Below are 22,834 nucleotides of genomic sequence, written 5' to 3'. Positions count from 1 at the left end.
TCCTGCCTCAGCCTCCCAGGTAGCTGGGATTACAGGTGCGTACCACTGTACCCAGTTGGATAGGGAAGTTTGGTTTAATAGGTACAGAGTTTCACTTGGGAATAAGGAAAAAGTTTTGGGAATGGATAGAAATGATGATTGCACACCATTCTGAATGTTGTGAATTAATAAATTCTACTTACTTACACACTTAATCGTGTTAAATGGCAAATTTGATGTTATGTATCTACATCTGTTATTTAACTCAGGGTTTGGACACTTGTTTTGAATTTGCTGAATAGACATATAGGGCTAAGAACTAACCAATATTCATGTAATATGAAGATAGGTTGAGCTACACAAAGTGGTCTGCTAGGCACTGTGGGCTACCCTGGTAAACAAGAGAAGAGTCCCTGGAGGCTATTGGTTGCTAAGGTTAGACAGAAAAAAAGAATAAACTTGTTAAGAATAAAGGGATTAAAATCAGGTGATTGTTTTCTCCTTAATGATTTCCTTTGTGGGATGATTTAAAAATATCCTTTTTCCCCCTTCAGGTTGCTATGGAAATATATGACCACATAAAAGGAAGTCCATTCTGATAATTCTGATACCTGAGATGTAACTGGATTGAAGAGTTGAACAGGAAAGATTTTAGTGCCAACCTAGTTACAATGGCCACTGATTCAGGGGAGCCAGCCAGCACGGAAGATTCTGAGAAACCTGATGGAGTTTCCTTCGAAACCAGGGTTCCTCAAGTTGCTGCAACTTTGACAGTAGAAGCTAAACTAAAGGAAAAAAACAGTACCTTTTCTGCTACTGGGGAAACCATAGAAAGAAAGAGATTTTTCCGTAAGAGCGTTGAGATGACAGAAGAAGACAAAGTTGCCGAATCTTCCCCCAAAGATGAGAGAATAAAGGCTGCAACAAATATTCCTCGAGTAGATAAGCTTCCTACAAATGTGCTAAGAGGTGGACAAGAAGTCAAATATGAACAGTGTTCAAAGGCAACATTGGAATCCTCAAAAGATTGTTTGAAGGAGAAAAATGAAAAGGAAATAGAAGAAGAAGCAGAAATGAAGGCTGTTGCAACTTCTCCTAGTGGCAGGTTCCTGAAGTTTGACATAGAGCTGGGAAGAGGAGCATTTAAAACAGTATATAAAGGATTGGACACTGAAACATGGGTTGAGGTTGCTTGGTGTGAGCTGCAGGTAGGTATATACTCTTCTTGGTTTTAATAAATTCCAGTTTTATCTGGCCTGACCTTCTGAGTGATCCAAATTGAAATATATCATGGATTTTAAAAAATGAAGGGTTTGTCCTTCACTGATCAGAAATTATGCTTGTTTCCTAGATCTTTCTAGGAGCTTATGCCAGACTTTTTCTCCTATTATTTCCCCTCTGTTTTTAAAATTAATTAATTAATTAATTGGTATTTGAATTGAACTCATGGACACTTAACCACTATGCTACATGCCCAGTTCTTTTTATTTTTTTATTTTGAGATAGGGTCTTGCTAAGTTACTTAGGGCCCCACTAAGTTGCTGATGCTGGACTTGAACTTGTGATCCTCCTGCTGCAGCTTCCCAAGTTACTTGTATTATAGACATGCACCACCACACCCAGCTCCCCTTGTTTTTTTTTTTTTTTTTTTTTTTTGGTACCAGGGATTGAACTCAGGGGTGCTTAACTACTGAGCCACATCCCCAGCCTTCCCATCTGTTTTTAATTTAATTTAATTTTTTTGTGATGCTGGGGCACTGGGATATACTATCATCCCCTCCTGTCGTTTAAAAAAGAAAATGTCTGTGATGGCTTTTTTTTGGGTAAAGTTATCTTTATTTTTTATCCTTAGGAAATTGCTGAAATTCTTGTTAATATCTCCTTTTGAAAACTTTTAGTAAATATTTGCCTTATTGGTTGATCATTGTACTAAATACTTGAGTATGATTGAAATATGTGCATTGTGATATCTAGCCTTTCTCTCTTTGTTAACAAAATGGAACAGTTCATGTGCTTTTCATAGCAGAAAAGGTTTTTCCTGATTTTTTTTTTCTTGTGGTATTAGGGATTGAATCCAGGGCCACTGTACCACTGAGCTATATATCCCCAAGCCATTCTATTTTTCATTTTAAGACAGGGTCTCATTACATTGCCCAGGCTGGCCTGGAACTTGGGATCCTTTTGTTTCAGCCTCCCAAATTGCTGGGGATTATGGATATGTGCCTCTGTGCCTGGCTTTCTTGATTCTTTGAGGACATCTGTTGATAAACATTCCCCATGCCTTTGAGTTTACTGCAGTGAGATAATCACCAGATTCTGTTTGTTAATCAGCTGAAATGTGTTTTAAGGGGAGAAATGAAAACAATGGAAGAATTATTAAATTACCTAGATATTTGGCTCCATGATAAATGTTTATGTGGCACTATTAACTAGTGAAAGACTAAATGGGTGGAGGGGACAACATCATAAAGGAGGTTATAATGAGAGTAATTTCAGACAGGGCTGGCTGGCATTGTAACTCAGTGGTAAAACATTTGAACACGAGGCCCTTGATTTAATCCCAACACTGAAAAAAAGTTTCAGATAAATGTAGAACCTTTGTGACCTCAATCAGCTCATGAGAAATAATCAGTGTTTACCTGAGATGCTTAAAATTAAGATAAAATCAATCACTAAGTATAGGTAGGTTTTTGTTCAAATTCTAATGGTCTCTGTGGTTTTGTATGTATTAAAGCACCATGATTCTATCTATTCTGAATTTGTTGTAGGTTGCCATCAGATAAGTTAGAACTTTGTCCAGATACTTGGATTTCTAGGAAACTCTTTTAAAAATTTTTCTTTGAGACAGGGTCTCTCTGTGTTGCCTAGGGGTGACCTTGATCTCCTGGCCTCTTGTGATCCTCCTGTCTCAACCTCCCAAGTAGCTGGAACTAAACCATCTACTAAGCTGCTGCTTCCACCCCCCACCCCAGTGTTTGGGATCAAATGCAGGCACAGGATTTCTCATAAATTAGGCAAGTGCTCTACCACTAAGCTACATCCCACTCTGAGTATTGAGTATGTTTTAAGCATTTTTCATTATATATATATCTTTTCATAAGGTTCTGTAATCTTTATTTTTACTTACCTTGAACATCTTTTCATTATTATTATGTGTACCTTTAGATAACTATTTTTTTTACAGTACTGGGGATTGAATCCAGAGTTCATGCATGCTGGGCAAGTACTCTGCCACCAAGCCTCATCCCTAGCACTGTCTCCCTGCTTTTGAGATAGGGTCTCATTAAATTGCTAAGGCTGGCTTTGAACTTGCAATTCTCCAGCCTTACCCTCCCAAGTTACTGAAATTGTAAGTGTGTGCCACCATGAGAAACACACATAAGTATTTCTAATAGATGCTTAGGATTTCATTGTAAGTTTCATTTACATTATTTAATTAGTTCTCTGTTAGATATGTAGTGTTTTTCCAATATTTCACTAAGATAACCATGGCTATGATGAATATCCTTCAGTATATTATTGAAAATTATGTACATTTATATTTCATCTCTATTATATCAGTAGCACTCACCTTTTAGTGGTACTCTCTCTGTACATGGGACGGATAATTTCCATTCACTTGGTAGTAGAGTACCTAAAGATCAAGTATTTTATAAATTATATATTCTAGCTGTGTTAATGGATGTTTAGGTAAAACTTGAAAAAATATTCCAGTGGTAGAAATTGCCTAGGGGAATGTCTATTATCATTCACCTGTGGAAATGTTCAAATAGCCCATGAGATCTTACTACACAAAGTTTTATCCTCAGCTTAGTGGTAGAGTACTTTCCTAGTGTGCGTGAGGCCCCTGGGTTCAAGCCCCAGCACTGCCAAAAAAAGAGTAGTGGTGGTGGTGGGGGAAAGCATCCCTATGCCAATAGTATAGATGGACATCACCTGGGAGCTTGTTGGAACTGCTGAGTCCCAGGATCCATCTCAGACCTACTGAATCAGAATCTGTCGCTGCATAACACCTGCAGGTGATTTGTATATGGAGCAAGTCAAGTTTGAAAAGCACTGAAATATAGAACCAATCCCAAGAACTTGCTGAACCATATAGAAATTCCCTTAATACACTAACATAAGAGTTATATTTTATCAAATATAATAATTCCTGGCTTCACTTTACACTTTTCAAATTCAAATCTCTAGATGATGGGTCCCAGGAATTTATTTAAAAATTTCCCAATTGATAGGATATACAACCGGTATGGGGAATCTCTGTGTGGAGCAAATCTATATAAAGTAAATAAAGTACATTTTTCCCTGTGTACTGGGGATTGAACCAGGGAAACTCTACCATGGAGCTATATCCCCAGCCCTTTTTGTTTTTAATTTTGAGGCAAAGTCTCACTAAGTTGCTGAGGCTGGTCTGGAATTTGTGATCCTCCTGCGTCAGCCTACTGAGTTGCTAGGTTTACAAGGGTGCACCACCATCCCTGGATATAAACTACATTTTTATTTATACAGAGAATGACAATTTCAATTTTCTATTCTGAAAGAAATGTCAGAATTAGTGGATTTATTTACTTAGATTTTGGATATGCTTCATTTTCTGCATATTTAGAATTAAGGAAAACTAGTTTATTTTGAATCCCAGGAGGATAAGAGACTTTTTTTTTTTTTGGTACTTTGGGGTGATTTACCACTGAGCTACATTCCTAGTCCTTTATATTTTTTATTTTTATTTATTTTTTTGGTACTAGGGATTGAACCCAGAGGCTCTTTATCAATGAGCCATACCCCCAGCCCTTTAAAACATTTTTTGTTGTTGTTGTAAATGGACAGAATACTTTTACATTATTTATTTATGTTTATGTGGTGCTGCTGAGGATCAAATCCAGGGCCTTACATGTGCTAGGCAAGTGCTCTGCCACTGAGCTATAGCTCCGCCCCCCCCAAGCCCTTTTTTTTTTCTTTTGAGACAGGGTCTTGCTGTGTTTGTAAGGGCCTCACTAAGTTGCTGAGGCTGGCCTTGAACTTATGATCCTCCTACCTCCACCTCTTGAGAAACTGTGGGTATGTGCCACTGCACCTGGCTGGGGCATCAGTTTTTAATTACTTTCTTGAGTACTATGCAGTTTATAATGTATAATTTCTCATTCGTCTATGAAATCTTATTCTATAAATAATTTTATGGAAAAACTGCAGTGAGCAATTTAAATCTTTAAATTCTAGATTTTTTCTCAAAATTTCTGTGTATATATATGTGTGTGTGTGTGTGTGTGTGTGTGTGATTTTATACACACATACAATTGATATGTCCTTTTATCAATTTGATATGTATTTTCTATTAACATTATTAAAATATGTAAACTGTTTTATTGTATTCATACTGTCTCTTGCTTCTTCTTCCCTAGTATCATGCAGCTCTTTTCAAATTTTTTATTTATTTAATTTTATTTTGTTCTATTTACTTTTAAATTTTATTTTTATTTTTGTGGTGCTGGGAATTGAACACAGGGCCTGGATACTTCATACCTATTAGGCAAGTACTCTACCACTGAGCTATGTCACCAGGAGATTTTTTTTAAAATTTATTTTGAGATGGAGTCTCCCTAAATTGCCCAGGCTGTCCTTGAATTGGAGATCCTTCTACTTCAGGAAAGTACCTGGGATTGTTGGTGCAAACCACCATATCTGCTTTTTAAATTTTAATTTTGTATATTGGGTTTGAAATTCATAGCTCAATAATAAACTTGATTTCATTGTTTTTCTTTTCGGTGTTTGGGATTGAACCCAGAGCCTCCCCCATGCTAATAAGTAGTTGCTACCTCGCTGGCTCAACAATAGTTGTTTTTTTTTGGGGGGGGGTACTGGGGATTGAACTCTGGGATACTGGACTACTAAGCCACATCCCCACCTATTTTGTATTTTATTTAGAGACAGTGTCTCAATGAGTTGCTTAGGGCCTTGGGATTGCTGAGGCTGGCTTTGAGCTCTTGATCTTCTTGTCTCACACTCCAGAGCCACACCACTGCACCCAGTTCAACAATAGGTTTAATACCATCCTATACAGGCATCCCCCTTCTCCCATTGTGAATATTTGAACTTGTGTAACAATTCTTTTCAACTCACATCTATTTATTTTAGCATATATTGACCTATGATAGAGATTTTACTTCCAATATTTAACTTTGAGAATGTTAAAAACTCTTTGATTTCAGGATTTGGCTATAAACACCTGCATTTCAATACTTTGTCATAATTTATGGTTTCCATAAGTTGATTTGTATGCATTAGTGGAAAAACTTTGACCTGTTATTCTTTCTAAAGGACTTGGGGGTTTGGGATGTAGCTCCATGGTAGATTGATGATCTATCATGTGCATGTCCCTGGGTTCTATTCCCAGCACCACAAATAAAATAAAAGAACTTGGTAAATTGGTAAATTACTGTGAATAAGGGTTAGTCATGAGTGGTATTTAGAAGCCTATTTTATTTTATTTACTATTTTAAGAGACAGGATGTTGATATGTTACTCAGGCTGATCTTGAATTACTGGGCTCAAGTGATCTTCCTTCCTTGGTCTTACAATTAGCTGAGACTACAGGCAGGTGCTGTGTTGCCTGGTTTTAGAAGACTATTTTACTGTTGAAAGACTTAGTTAGATGTTACTGAAAGATATGTTCAGTAACTCTCAGAAGGAGTCAGTCACAGGTGTTTGTAATTATTTCCTTCTCCATTTAAAACTCAAGAATCAGTAGCACTCTATTTCTATGTGTGGAAACACCAGTTTTTACTTTACTATAACTAGGACTTTCTTTTTTTTAAGTTGAACATGGACACAATACACAATACCTTTGTTTTATTAATTTATTTGTTTTATATGGTGCTGAGGATCAAACCAGTGCCTCATGTGTGCAAGGCAAGAGCTCTACCACTGAGCCACAACCCCAGCCCCTAGGACATTCTTAATGGAACTGAATTTTCAAATAATGTGGCTATTTTCCAAATGAAGAAACATCATAGATACCTGAATTTTTTTTGTTGTTCCTAAAATGTATTTAAATGTTTGTCATAAGCTTTACTGTGGGGCCAGGTATATGATTGTGTTCTTCTCAGGGTAAACAGGAATCCTTTAATAGCACCTAGACATCTAGCAACTCTAGTTGGTGAACTAAACCAAAGATGGTACTGGGAAAAGAAAAAAAAAAAAAAAAAACTACCAGAAGTCGGGGGTGTAGCTCAGTGGTAAAGTGCTTGCCTTGTGTCTGTGAGGCCCTGAGTTTGATCCTCAGCATACATATGCATGTGCACCCGCACACACACACATACCCCAACACCATCAAGAAAAGAAAAATACATAATAGACCATAACAGGTTGACATGTTGAGTAATGCTAATACACTTTCATTATGGTATTCTGAGCAATACAGTAAAGGTAACAGCTTAAAAATCCATTATTAACGTCTGTGCCTGAAGTATCTATCAAAATTGTGATTAAACTTGTTTCTATTTTATTTTGCCTCATCATCTAAGAATACCTTGGGGAAATTTAATTTTTATTTAAAAATTTTTATTTACTTATTGGGATGGTATCTTACTGTATTGCCCAGGCTGGTCCCCAGAACTTCTGGGCTCAAGTGATCCTTTTACCTTAGCTGCCCAAGTATCTAGAACTATAGGCACATGCCACTGTGGTCTGGTGAAAAAAAAAAGCACTCATTAATTTTTTTTTATATATACTGGGTATTGAACCCAGGAACTTGCACATGCTAGGCAAGTGCTCTGTCACTGAGTTATACCACATCCCTTATTTACTTTATTTATTTAGTGGTACTGGGGATTGAACTCCAGCCCTCAAACATACCAGGCACTCTACCATTAAGTTATATCCCCAGCACTATTTATTTATTTATTTTGAAACTGATTTTGCTAAGTTGCCAAGGCTGGCCTCAAATTTGTGATTGTCCTGTCTCAGACTCCCAGGTAGCTGGGATTTACAGATGTGCTCTATTATGTATGGCTGAAAGTCTTATTTTTAGGTATCAGTCCTGCATTTAATTTTGAAATTAGAACTAGATATGAAAACAGTTGAATTTCTAATAAAGGAAAAAAATAATTTAAAAAAGAGATGGCAGCTGGGTACAGTGACCCACACCTGTAATCCCAGCGACTTGGGAGGCTGAGGCAGGAGGATCATAAGTTCAAAGCCAACTTCAGCAATTTAGCAAGGTGCTAAGAAACAGCAAGACCCTGTCTCAAACTAAAACACAAAAAAGGGCTGGGGATGTGGCTCAGTGGTTAAGAGCCCCTGAGTTCAATCTCTGGTACAAAAAACAAACAAAAAACAACCAAGAACAGATGGCAAAATTTCTGTTTCTGAATAAATGTAGTTGTTCAAAGTATTCACTCTGAGACACTTAATTTTTTGTGGTGTTTTGAATTGAATTAATTTTGTTCTTAAAATATTTTTATGACTCTTGGAAATGTTTCTAGATTCTGTTTGAGCTACACAAGAAAATGCTTTATTAAATAAATTATAGACACACCCCAAGTAGTAGTATTCAGTTTAATTTCCCATTGTCATCAACAGATTCAGCCCTAGAAGTAGAATACACTCATGGATAAAGTGTTATTATGTTGAAGGGGGGATGGATAAAACTTAAGTATTTATGTTCTAGTTTTTGTTTAAAAGCTATTCATATTGGGCTGGGGATGTGGCTCAAGCGGTAGCGTGCTTGCCTGGCATGCGTGCAGCCCGGGTTCGATCCTCAGCACCACATACAAACAAAGATGTTGTGTCCGCCGAAAACTAGAAAATAAATATTAAAAATCCTTTCTCTCTCTCTCTCTCTCTCTCTCTCTCTCTCTCTCTCTCTTAAAAAAAGAAAGAAAATTTTAAAAAAGCTATTCATATAATTTAAGTCTAAACCAAAGGCAAATACTTCTACAAAATGATAAAGGATGGGAGTGGCAGGAAGTAGCTCTAGTCCTGGAAGTAGCATTAATTTTCCAAATTGGTTCAATGAATTAGTTTTGACCTATTTACTGGATAGATTTTAAAAATATAACAAATTGATATATGTAGTAGGCTGAATAATAATATCCCAAATATGTACATGATTTTCTCACAAGAACCTGTGACTGTGTAACCTTATATTACCAAAAGGACTTTGCAGATGAGATTAAGAGATCTGGAGATGAGGATATTATCCTGAATTATCTGGGTAGACCCAGTATAATCACAAGGGTTTGTAAAAGAGGGAGGATAGAAGGCTGTAGTCAGAGATCTGAGAATGGAAACAGGTTGAAGTGATGCTGTTGCTGGGCAGTGACAACAAGCCAAAGAATGCAGACAGCCTCTAGAATACTGGAAAGGCAAGGAAACACATTGTTCCATATAGCCTCCAAAAGGCGCATAGCCCTGCTAACACCTTGTTTTTATTCTATGGAAGCTCTTTGTGGAATTCTGATCTCTATAACTGGAAGATAATACATTTGTGTTTGGGGGAGTGGTACTGGGAATTGAACCCAGGGGCCCTTTATATGGCGCTACATCTCCAGCTCTTTTATTTTATATTTTGAGACAGGATCTCACTAAGTTGCTTAGGGCCTTGCTAAGTTGCTGAGTCTGGCCTCGAACTTGAGATCCTCCTGCCTCAGTGTCCTGAGTTGCTGGGATTAAAGGCATGTGCCACCATGCCTGGCTGCATTTCTGTTTAAGCTACTAAATTTATGGTAATTTGTTGCTGTAGTAGTAGGAAATGAATAAAATAATATAGTTGCCATTCATTTGTTCATTCAACAAATAAATAATTCCTGCAATGTGGCAAATCATTGATTGCTAAGTGCTAGGGACACAATGGGGAGAAAAAGCAGACATGGACCACATTTTCATAAAGCTTAAAGTAGAAGTAGTTTATAGTCGGTAATAAGGAGGCTTAGAGTTTGGAGTTAGTGAAAAGATGAAAGGGCTGTTAAATATATGTTATTTAAAGGAAATGGTAGGATTGGAAGTAGGGAACAAGGACACCACTCCTTTACTACTTAGTTTTCTTTTTTTATTTGGAGATAATTTTCTACTTACAGAAGAGTTAGGAAGATAGTGTGGAAAATTCCTGTGTACCTTTCACCCAATCTCTTGTATGTTCATATCTTAACCAGAGGACATTTATCAAAACTCAAAATTAACATTAGTATGATACTATTAACCTAAGGTATAGAACTTAATTCAGAATTCATCACTTTTGCTACTGGTCAGCATTTTTCAGTTCTGTAATCCAGTTAATGATTCCACATTGCATTGACTTGTTGTATCACCCTTGTCTCCTCAAATCTATGACAGGTTTTTAGTCTTGAGCTTTTGAAGGGTATTATTAGTTATTTTGAAGACTATTCCTCAATTTGAATTTGTCTTACCTTTTCTCATGATTAGATTTGGCCTGTGAATTTTTGGCAAGGATACCACAGAAGTGGTATGTACTTTGTGCAATATAGTAGAAGTTACTTGTTATTAATATGAATTATTGGCAATAATAGATTTAATCAGTTGAAAGTGTTGTCTGCCAGAGTTTTTCTACTTTAAAATTATTATTTTACCCTTTGTAAATTAGTAAATATCTTGGGGTAGATACTTTGAGACTATGAAAATATATTATTTATCCTCAGATATTGATATGCTTTGGTATATCTTACCTGTAATATCTGTAACGGTAGTGTTCTAATTGTATTTCTGTATTTCCCACATTTTTCTGCATTTATTAATTGAATTACCTCTTAGGTTTTTTGGTGTGTGTGTGTGTGTGTGTGTGTTGCTGAGGATCAAACTCAGGACCACATGCATGTGAGAAAATGTTGTACTAGTGAGTTATACCCCAGGCTTTACCTCTTACTTTTATGTGGTCTTTCCCCAGTACGTCTGAAGTTTCTGAAAACAACAGAGGAATTTGTGCTTGAGGTGCTTTAGTATATTTAGCAATAATGGATACTATGTATTTTTCATTTATCATAATTAACATTATTTTGGTACCAGGGATTGAACCAAGGGATGCTTAACCACTGAGTCACCGTCCCAGTTCTCTTTTATTTTTTTTATTTTGAGACAGGGTCTTTCTAAGTTGCTTAGGACCTCACTAAGTTGCTGAGGCTGTCTTTGAACTTACAGTTCTCCTATCTTTGCCTACTGAGCCACTAGGATTATAGGTGTGAGCCTCCATGACTGGCTTATCATAATTAACATTGAGCATTTATACGGGTATTTAATTTGAATATCTTATTTAATCTTGGCAATAGTTATATGAGGTAAGGATTATTAATTTTCAGGTGGTGCAGTTGAAGTGTAGATACATTAAATAACTTGCACAAAGAAGTCAGATAAGGATTTATATTTTATCATTTATATATACAAAAATTTATTTTTGATTGGTTATGGTGGTGAATGCCTATAATCCCACTGAATCAGGAGGATCCCAAGTTTGTAAGCAATGCCTTCAGCAACTTAGTGAGACCCTGTCTCAAACTAAAAAGGACTGGGGATATAGCTCAGTGGTAAAGGGCACCTGGGCTCAATCATTTTTTGAAATGGGAACCTGCTATGTTGCCAAGGCTACGCTTCAATTCATGGGTTCAAGTAATCCTCTTGCCTCAGCCTCTCAAGTTGCTGGGACTACAAGCATGTGCAACTGTGTCTGTATTATAAAAATTTGCATAGATCACTTAAGAATTTTCTTCTTACTAGTTATTTGAACATAACATTTTTTTTATGGTACTCAGCATGGAATACATGGCTTCCTGCATGCTAGGCAAGTTTTCTTTTGAGACTGGGTCTGAGTGTGTTACCTAGGCTGGACTTCAATTTCTGGACTTAAATGATCCTCTGACCTCAGCCTCTTGAGTGTCAGGGCATGTACTACCATGTTCATCTTCTCAGCACTTTGTTATGTTTTGAACTATTGTGAAACAAATGAGTTCAGCATACTGGGCTTTCAGTGTTGCCTGTATCAGTTAGGTTTCTTGGGCAAGCCAAGTAACTTAACATTCTGGAGCCTTAGCTTTTTACTTTACTTTTAAAAAACACAATAACCTTTTTGGATGTACAAAAAGTAATAAATTACAAGAATGGTAATTGTGTATCTGTTGTTCAGCTTAAAAAGCAAAATTTTGACAGCTAGAGATAATGCTTGTAAAGCGTGTGACACATGAGTGCTTAGTAAGTGGTAGTAATAAAATACCAAACAGTCTCAAGTTCTTCAAGAATATTCATTGATAGTGCTTTGTAAGAGAAGAACCATTTTGAAGCTTTTGTAGCAGTATTCATCCTTACTGAACAAGGTTTTTCTTCTTTCTCTTTTTTAAATTTAAATTTATCTTTTTGCAGTACTGGGGATTGAACCCAGGGACACTTTACACTGTTAACCCATTTTATTTTATTTTATTTTATTTTATTTTGAGACATTGTCTCAAAAAGCTCCCTGGAATAGCCTGGAATTTGTGATCTTTCTCCCTCAGCCTTGTGAGTTGCTGGGATCATAGGTGTGCACCACCATGACAGCAAGCAAGTTGTTTTATAATACAGCTTTTATATCACAGTTGTTGATGCCTTCTTTCTTTAACATTTGTAGAAATAGATCCATGCAGCCTCTGACCTGGTTATGTAGATCATTTTTGGTGTTTGCATTAAGAGACATAGCTGATAAGACCATAGTTTACCTTTTGGAAATGAAATGTTTCTTATCTTGAGTAAATACATATGCTGGTTAGTCATGTTGGAATTGTGCCATGACTCAAGAAAGGTTTTGTTTGCATTTTTACTATTCCATTTACTAAGCTAATATTCATGAAAGGACTCTTTTTAAAAAGTGGTGTGGAGTAGCAGAGATTTATTTGATAATTTGTACTTGACTTCTATTTATTAGTCATAAATTAATATTTATAACATTAAAAAATTTGATGCTTTTTTGTAATCTTTCATTGACATAGCAAGATTTAGAGATTGTTTTCTTTATTTTTCCCACTTTTTTATTGGTGAATTATAGTTGTATAAAATGGTAGGATTTGTTGTTACATATTTATACATGCATACAATATAATTTGGCCAACATCATTCCCCAGTGTTTCTCCTTTCTCTCTCTCCTCTTCCCTACTCCTAGTCTCTTTCTTGCATTCTTTCTTGATTTTCATGAGATCCTCCTCTACCTTTCTTTTTAGGGATCATTTTCATATACTAGAATTTTCATGGCTTCTTTTCAACTCCAAAAGCTATCACTTCTCTCTAGTTTGACTTTTGTGCCTCATCTTTTCCTTCTTGTGGAAGAATTCTTCTCACTGATTATATGTGGAAGTTAGTCTATAAAATAGTATCATACGTAAAATGTGTGTATGTGTGTGGGGGGGTTGTGTGTGATTAAAGAAGGATTACAGGATTACAACAGTAGCAGAAAGTTCTACTTTGGATGATTTTGGTGCTCCTTTGAGTTTTACTACTTTTCATTTTGCTGAATTCACAGTTGTTTTTTTTGTTTTTGGTTTTTTTTTTTTTTTTTTTTTTTTTTTTTTCAGTGCTGGGGATTGAACTCAGGGCCTTGCATATGCTGGGCAAGTGCTCTACCATTGAAGTACACCCCCAGTCCAGAAGTAGAGTGTTTTTTTTTTTTAAGTACTGAGGATTGAACCCAGGAGTGCTTAACCACTGAGCCATATCCCCAGTCCTTTTTATATTTTATTTAGAGACAGGGTCTTGCTGAGTTGCTTAGGACCCTGCTAAGTTGCTGAGGCTGTCTTGAACTCCTGATCCTTCTGCCTCAGCCTCCTGAGCTGCTGGGATTATAGGTGTGCCCTCCCACGCCTGGCCCCAGAAGCGGAGTTTTAAAAGTCTTGGCACTAGCTTTTTAGTGGACCTTACCCCTAGCAATATGTCTAGATATAGTTGTAGTAATTTTGTAAAGTTGTTTACTCTTAATGCTGACTACTTTTGATCTGTACGATCAAAGGATGAAGTGGGGGTAGTTTAGTTTGACACATGGAAGACTTGTATTGTACCAAATTAATAATCAGAAGGCATCAAATTTTATTCATTATTCTTCAGAGTAGATCTGCTGATCTATCATGAGTGGATGAATGACCTCTAGCTAATTATAAGGGTATTTAGGACTTATTAGTCATCTTAGTGAGACAGAAAAGCATAAATGCTTTACTGGTTTCCAGGTGTCTTCTAACTTTAGCATTCCTTGGGTTTGTTCTTTGAGCTCCTTAACTTTTTTGAATATTTTTATTATGTGTATATAATAAAACTTTATCACTTTAACCATGTTTTAATTTTTTATTGGTTCTTTTTAGTTATATATAACATTACGATTCATTTTGACCTAATTTTAAAAGCATGGAATATAATTTTTAATTGTTTTTTTTAAAGAGAGAGAGAGAGAGAGAGAGAGAGAGAATTTTAATATTTATTTTTTAGTTTTTGGCGGACACAACATCTTTGTTTGAATGTGGTGCTGAGGATCGAACTCGGACTGCACGCATGCCAGGCGAGCGCGCTACCGCTTGAGCCACATCACCAGCCCAAGGAATATAATTTTTTAATTCAGTCTTCAGTACTTCCCCTTTTCCTCCCCTCCTCCCTTCTTTCTTCCCTTCCTTCTACTCTGCTGATCTTCCTGCTATCTACTTACAGTTTTTTTTTAAAATCAGCATCTTGTGGATACACATGATGGTGAAATACACTGTGGCATTCATATTCGTACATAGGAAAGTTAGGTCAGATTCATTCTATTGTCTTTCTCACATCCTTCTTCCCTTTCGTTCATTTCCCTTTGTCTACTCCACTGATTTTTCTTCTATTTTTTGACCTTCACCCTATATTGTGGATTAGCTTCCCTATATCAGAGAAAACATTCAATATTTGTTTTTTTGGGACTGGCTTTTTTTCACTTAGTATGATAGTCTCCAGGCCCATCCATTTACTTGCAAATATAATAATTCATTTTTTATGGCTGAGTAATACTCCATTGTGTATTTATACCACAATTTCTTTCTCCATTCATCTGTTGAAAGGCATCTAGATTGGTTCCCTAGCTTAGCTATTGTGTATTAAGCTGCTATAAACATTGATGTGGCTCTGTCACTGAAGCATGCTGATTTTAAATCTTTTGGATATAAACTGAGTAGGGCTGTATCAAATGGTGGTCCTGTTCCTAGTTTTGAGAAATCTCCATACTGCTTTCCAGAGTAGTTGCACTAATTTGCAGTCTTACCAATAATGCACAAGTGTACCTTTTTCCTCACATCTTTACCAACATTTATGGTCATTTGTATTCTTTTTTAAAAATATTTTTAGTTGTAGATGGACACAATATCTTCATTTTATTTATTTATTTGTTTATGTGGTGCTGAGGATTGAACCCAGTGCCTCATGCATTTGAGGCAAGCGCTCAACCACTGGGCTACAACCCCAGCCTTCATTTGTATTCTTAATAATTGCCATTCCAACTAGAGAGATGAAATCTCAAGGTAGTTTTAATTTGTGTTTCTCTAATTGCTAGAGATGTTGAACATTTTTTCATGCATTTGTTTAATATTTGTATTTTTTCCTTTTGAGAAGTGTCTGTTTAGTTCTTCTGCCCATTTATTGATTTTTTTTGCTGTTTTTTTTTTTTTTTTTTTTTTTTTTTTTTTTTTTTTTTTAGTTCTTTGTACATCCTGGCTATTAATACCCTATCTGAGGGGCAGGTGGCAAAGACTTTCTCCTATCCTGTAGGCTCTCTCTTCACACTCTTAATTGATTTCTTTCCTGTGAAGAAGCTTTTTAATTTGATGCCATCCCACTTATTGATATTTGATTTTACTTCTTGTGCTTTAGGACTCTTGTTAAGGAGTCAGTTTCTGTGCTGACATGTTGGAGTGTCTGGCCTACATTTTCTTCTGGCAGGTGAAGTGTTTCTGGTCTAATTCTTAGGTCTTCATTCCACTTTGAGTTGACTTTTTGGGTACTGGGGATTGAACTCAGGGGCACTTGACCACTGAGCCACATCCCCAGCCCTATTTTGTATTTTATTTAGAGACAGGGTCTCACTGAGTTGTTTAGCACCTCACTTTTGCTGATGCTGGCTTTAAACTCGTGATCCTCCTGCCTCAGCCTTCTGAGAAGCTGGGATTATAGGCATGCACCACTGCACCCAGCTTGAGTTTACTTTTATGCAGGATGAGTGATAGGGGTTAAATTTCATTCTATTACATATGGATTTCCAGTTTTCCCAGCACCATTTGTTTAAAAGGCTATCTTTCTCCAATGTATGTTTTTGGCACATTTGTCTAGTATCAGATAACTGTATTTATGTGGGTTTGTCTCCATGCCTTCTATTTCATTAGTCTTCATCCCTGTTTTGGTGCCAATACCATGCTGTTTTTGTTACTTTAGCTCTGAAATGTAATCTAAGGTCTGGTATTGTGATGCCTCTGGTATCACTTTTCTCACTAAGGATTGTTTTGGTTATTCTGGGCCTCTTATTTTTCCAAATGAATTTCATGATTGCTTTTTCTATTTCAATGAAGAATGTCATTGGGATTTTGATAGGAGGAAGTACATTAAATATAGTGCTTTTGGTAATATAGCTATATTGACAATATTAATTCTGCCTATTCAAGAACATAGGAGTTCTTTCCATCCTCAAAGGTTCTTTTCAATTTCTTTATTTAGTGTTCTATAGTTTCATTGTAGAGGACTTTTACCTTTTACAGTAACTCCCCATTCCTCACCCTACTTCCTTGTAACTTTCTCCTTTCTTTCTCTATGAATTTGTCTCTTCTAGGTATTTTACAGATGTGGAATCAACAATGGTAGTTATTTGTGTCCATGCTATTTCACTTAGCATGATGTTTTCAGTATTCCTCCTTATTGTAGCACATAGCAGAAATACATTTCCTTTTTAAGGTTGAACAGTATTCTCTTGTATGTCTACACTACATTTTCTTTATCCATATCTGTTGATGGGCATTTGAGTTTTTCTACCTTTTGGCTATTATGAATAATGCTATTGTGAACATACTGTACAACTATCTATATGAGTCCTAGGTTTCAGTTCTTTTGAGTTATATACCTAGAAGTAGAATTGCTGGAGATATGGTAATTTTGTGACATTATTTCAAAGAAGTGCCATACTGCTTTCCATAGTGGTTGCACCAGTTTCCAATTTCTCTCCACCATTGCCAACTTGTGTTATTTATTTTATTAGTTTATTAATAGTCATCCTAATAAGTGTGAAGCAGTATCTCATGGTTTTGAATGGACATTTCCCTAATGACTAGGGATTTTGAACATCTTATCTCCAGGTTCTGGAGCCTATAATTTCTGATCAATTTCAGGAAAAGAGGCAAACAATTAGTAAAAAGAAAAATAGAATATGCTCTTAATAGAAAAGAAACAAAGTTAAAAAATTAGAACATAGAATAAGATAAAGGGGGTAAAATTAAGTATAAAAATTTGCTATATCAAATGTGGACATGTTGCATTTGCTTATTAAAAAAAAATCAAGACTGCCAGGTGTGGTAGTGCACTCTTGTAATTCCAGTGACTCACCTGTAATTCCAGCACTTCAGGGGGCTCAGCAGATTAGTGAGAATCTGTCTCAAAAATTAAAAAGGGCCAGGTACAGTGGCATACACCTGTAATCCCAGCAGCTTGGGAGGCTGAGGCAGGAGGATCATGAGTTCAAAGCCAGCCTCAGCAAATTAACCAGTTCCTAAGCAACTTAGTGAGACCTTGTCATTAAATAAAATATTAACAGGGTTGGGAATGTGGCTCAGTGGTTGAGCCCACCCCTGAGTTTAATCCCTGGTACCAAAAATAAATTTAAAAATAAATAAATAAATAAGTAAATAAGGTCTGGGGATGTAAATCAGTGGTAAAGTACCCCTGGGTTCAATCTCCAATATAAAAAAAATAAAATGAAATATAAAACTCAGAACTGTGAGAGGTTAAGAGAAAAACAAACCCAGCGGTGTTGTTCACTGTAAACATTATTAGAGAAAGGTTAAGATAAATGGTGATGTTAATGTTTGTCAAAGGAGGAGGAAAGTATGGCTAGAACATTAGACATGAGCTGGATGTGGAGATACAACTCTGTAATCCCAGCTACATGGGAGCATCCCAAGTTTGAGGCCAGCTAGGGCAATTTAGCAAGACCCTGTCTCAAAAAAAAAAAAAAAAACCCACTGGGGATGTAGCTCAGTGGTTCAACACTTGCCTAGCATGTTTGAGGGCCTGGATTCAATCACCAGTACTCAAAACAAAACATTAGACATGAGATTATGAAATTATACTTCATTGTTTAAGAAGATATATCAGGCTGTGTGTGGTGGTGCATGCCTGTGATCCCAGCAACTTGTGAGGCTGAGGCGGGAGAATCACAATTTCAAAGCCAGTCTCAGCAACTTAGCAAGGCCCTAAGCAATTTAGTGAGACCCTGCCTCAACATAAATACAAAAAGGTCTAGGTATGTGGCTTAGTGGTTAAGCATCCCTGGGTTCAATCCCTGCCCCCCCCAATTTATATATATATGTGTATGTGTATATATACACATACACATATATATACATACACACACACATACACACATTTATATATGTATATCAGAAATATATAGACATCAAAAATACTTCAGCTAATAATGTCAACCAAGAATATCTAGTTCTAGTATATTTTTGTGGGGGAGTACTGGGGATTAAATTTAGGGACATTTTACCACTGAGTTACATCCCCAGACTGTTCTATGTTTTATTTATGAGGGAGGGTGTCACTAAGTCACTGAGGGCCTTGCTAAGTTTCTGAGGCTGGCCTTGAATTTGTGATCCTCCTGCCTCAGCTTCCCAAGTCCCTGGGATTATTGGCATGTTCCATTGCACCTTGCTTCACCTGGTAGATATTTTCAAAGGATAAACACAATTAAAGTAACAAATTTCAGTTGTACTTCTTTCAGAATAGTACACAAAAAGTAAATAAATATAGAGCAATTGAAAAATCCACATACTCCATTTGATGGATGTATAGAACTTTATATCCTTCAAACAGGAAAATATACATTTTTATGTCTGTAATTCACTAAAAAATTCATTATATATGTGGCCCAAAGAAATCCTTGAGTTAAAGATTTTATATTCTACATTACTCTGTAAAATTAGAAATAATAATGAAATAAATAACTAAAAGGCTTAACTAATTGGAGAGTAAAATCATCACTATGTAAATTTTTAATCAAGGAGCAAATCAAAATTGAAATTATAGACTTGAAATCAATGAAAAAGGGAAGACATTACAATAAAACCTGGGGGCCATTGTAAGAGTTGCTCCTGGAAGAAAACTTACAGCCTAAACTCTTCACTATTAATGAACAATAAGTAAATTTAGTGCTTTAATATACTAGAAAAATAACAGCAAAAGAGAGGAATAGGGTCAAATAAAAATAAAAAGGAAGAGAGAATTATCAAAGATAACTGAAATTAATTTAAAAATATAAATATAAAAATAGTAGGATCATTAGGTTATACTATTTTTGGTTATCTGGGAAATGATTAATGAGCCTTGTGAAGAAACCCAGGAGGGGTTGGGGATGTAGCTCAGTAGTAGAGTGATTGCTTAGCATGTGTGAGACTCAGGGTTCAATTCCTAGTACTGAAAAAAAATCAGTTCTATATCAGGAAACCAATCAACAAACCATATGATCATATCAGTAGGTGCTGAAAAAATATTTGATAAAATTCAGCAGCCAGTCCTAATTAAAAAATAAAAGTAAGGTAGGAATATAAGGAAATTACTTCATTTTTAAACTATTTGTGAAACAAAACCAAAACTCAATAAATAATCTAAGCTATGAGATGATAAAGCTGTTTTTTATGAAAATCCAGTGTAAGGCAGTAATGATTGTTATCACACTTTGAAAAAAATGTTGTGGCTGTTTTAGCAAAATCAATAAGATAAGAAAATAGAACAGTACAAATATGGGAAAGAGATAACTTTATCTCTTCCTGCTGATTGTAGAATGTATTCCTGGAAAATGTGAGTCTCTGCTGCAGGGTGGCAAAGTGGAGGCCTAAATCTTCCTTTATGACAGTACTGTCTTGTCCAGAGCAATAATTGCCTCAAGACAGCAGTATAAGAGTCAAATCAGAGTCCTGCACCCATGTGATACCAAAAGCAGATAAAGATATTACATTATAAGAAAACTATAGACTAATATTCCTCACAAATATAGATGAAAATATTCAATGTAACATTGAACATTGATTATTGAATATTGAATAATCATATTGAATCCAGCAATATGTAAAAAAGGACATGATGATTACATATGGTTTTCCCAGGAATTCAAGTATTCTTTAACATTTGAAAGTCAATTCAATTTGTATATTAACAGACTGAAAAAAAGAAAAACACATGATCATTTCAATAGATGCAGGAAAAAAACATTTGATGAAATTCAGTATTTATTTATGATAGAACCTCTCAGCAAAATTGCAATAAAGGGAAACCTTAACCTGATAAAGCGCATCTACAAAACGCTATAGTAATTAAGACATTTATGGTATTGGCAAAGAGATAGACACCTAGGTCAGTGCAACATCACAGAGTTCAGAAATAGACCTAAACAAATGTGATTGATGATTTGAAAAAAATGTGCTGTGGCAATTCAATATAGAAAGGATGGTCTTTTCAACAAAAGGTGGTAGAACAATTGGACATGCATATTCCAAAAAATGAACCTTAATCTAAATTTCATATTTTTTTGGTACTGAGGATTGAACCCAGGGTACTGAGCCATATCCTCAGCCCTTTTTTATAGTTTGAAACAGGGTCTCATTGAGTTGCTAAATGCCTCACTAAATTGCTGAGGCTGGCTTTGAACTCATGATCCTCTGCCTCAGCCTCCTGAGCTGCTGGGATTACAGGCATGCACCACTGTGCTGGCTAAATCTCATATCTTATACAAAAATTTACTCAAAATGAATCATAGGCTAAAAGTAAACCATAAAACTGTAAAACTTCAAGAAGAAAACATGAGAAAACCTTTGTGACCTTTGGTTAGTCAAAGTTCTTGAATATATTAACAAAACTGTGATCCATAAAAGAAAAAAATAGCAACTTGACTTCATCAAAATTAATATTTTTAACTCTGTGAAAGACACTATTTATAGAATGAAAAGACAATCCACAGTTAGCAGAGGATATTTTGAACCCAATATTTTGAAATTGAATGACAAAAGCCTTGTATGTAGAATAAAAAACTCTCAATACTCAACAACAAAATCAGACAACCCAATTAACAAATGAATTCAAGATGTGAATAGACATTTCACCAAAGAAGATATTTGTATGACCCAATATCATTCATCATTAATGAATATTGAAACCATAATCAAATACTTCCAATACACCTGTTGGAATAGCTAAACACCAATCCTTGTACCACCTGCTGATGAGGATGGTGCATGCAGATGAACTTTCACATATTGACCTTATGTATTGCTGGTGGGAATACAAATGGCAGAAATACTTTGGCACATTGTTATTTCTTGTAAAGTTAAATGTACTTACCAGGTCTGTGCATATATCTTAATAGTAGAGTGCTCAATAGGATGTATGAGTTCCTGCATTCAATCCTCAGTATTGCGAAATAAATTAAAAACCAGATAAACAAACAGAAAAGCAAAAACATACTGACTATGCAACCCATCAATCTCACTTGAGGTATTTATCCAAGCAAACCTGTATTCACATGAAAACCTCTATGGGTTTATTTAAAGTAGCTTTATTTGTAATTGTCCTAAACTGGAAACCACCCAAATGCCCTTCATCTGGGGAATGGAGAAACAGACTGTGGTACATTCACAGATGTTTCCAACATTCAACAATTAAAAGCAATATCTACTGGTACTTACAACGGTATGCATCAATTAAAATACATTATAAAAATGAAAGAAGTCAGATCAAAGAGTATATATATACTGTCTTTTTACATTTATAAGATTTCTGGAAGGAGCTGGGGTTGTGGCTCAGCGGTAGAGCTCTTGCCTCACATGTATGAGGCCCTGGGTTCGATCCTCAGCACCACATAAAAATAAATAAATAAAGGTATTGTTTCCAACTACAACTAAAAAATAAATATTAAATATTAAATAATTAAATTATTAAATATTATTATTATTAAATATTAACTATTAAAAATATTTCTGGAAAAGAAAGGGGGATAACAAATAGGTAAGTGATTTCCAGAGTATGAGTAAAGAGATGGCTTAACTGTAAATGGACAACACAGGGGAATTTTTTAAGGGTGATGGAACTGCTTTGTATTTTGATTGTGACAGTGTACATGATCATGCATTTGCTTAAACTCATGGAACTGTCTATCAAAAAAGTCAGTTTTACTGAAGGTAAATTTTAAAATCATTAAATATGTGACTCAGGAAGAAAAGCCAAGAGAGTTAACACTCCCCTCCCCTCCCAAAAAAAGAAGTCTTATTGAAGTTCTAATCAAATGGGAAAAATGTATACTATGTTCTTCAATAGCATTTATTTTTACTTTAATTTTTGAGACAGGGTCTCACTGTGTTGTCCAGGCTGACCTCTAACGTGTTGTTTTTTGTGTGTGTATGGGGGGGGTGTGGTGCTGGGGATCGAACCCAGAGGGCCTTGTGCATGTGAGTCAAGCACTCTACCTACTGAGCTATATCTCCACCCCAGTGTTTTGTTTTGTTTTGTGTGTGTGGATTGTGGATTGAACCCAGGAGGGCTTAACCACTGAGCCACATCCCCAGCCCTTTTTATTTTTTATTTTGAGATAGGGTCTCACTAAGTTGCTTAGGGCCTTGCTAAATTGCTG

The 22,834-nt window shown here is 35.8% G+C and overlaps 1 protein-coding gene across 4 annotated transcripts in view; it reads left to right on the top strand.

Moving 5' to 3' along the window:
• The first annotated feature begins 607 nt into the window (after nt 1-607).
• Nucleotides 608-22,834, top strand: part of WNK3 (WNK lysine deficient protein kinase 3) — a 146,486-nt gene continuing 124,259 nt past the window's right edge. For all 4 annotated transcript variants that reach the window (XM_081278270.1, XM_081278268.1, XM_081278269.1 and 1 more), the window contains exon 1: nt 608-1,187. In XM_081278270.1, the coding sequence (XP_081134396.1) occupies nt 651-1,187 (537 nt within the window). In that variant the 5' untranslated portion in view covers nt 608-650. The remainder of the gene's footprint in view (nt 1,188-22,834) is intronic.

This window comes from Spermophilus citellus, assembly GCF_964194105.1.
Source record: "Spermophilus citellus genome assembly, chromosome: X".
Lineage (NCBI taxonomy): Eukaryota > Metazoa > Chordata > Mammalia > Rodentia > Sciuridae > Spermophilus > Spermophilus citellus.
Note: the sequence above shows the minus strand (reverse complement) of the source record. Positions and strands in the feature narration are given on the sequence as shown.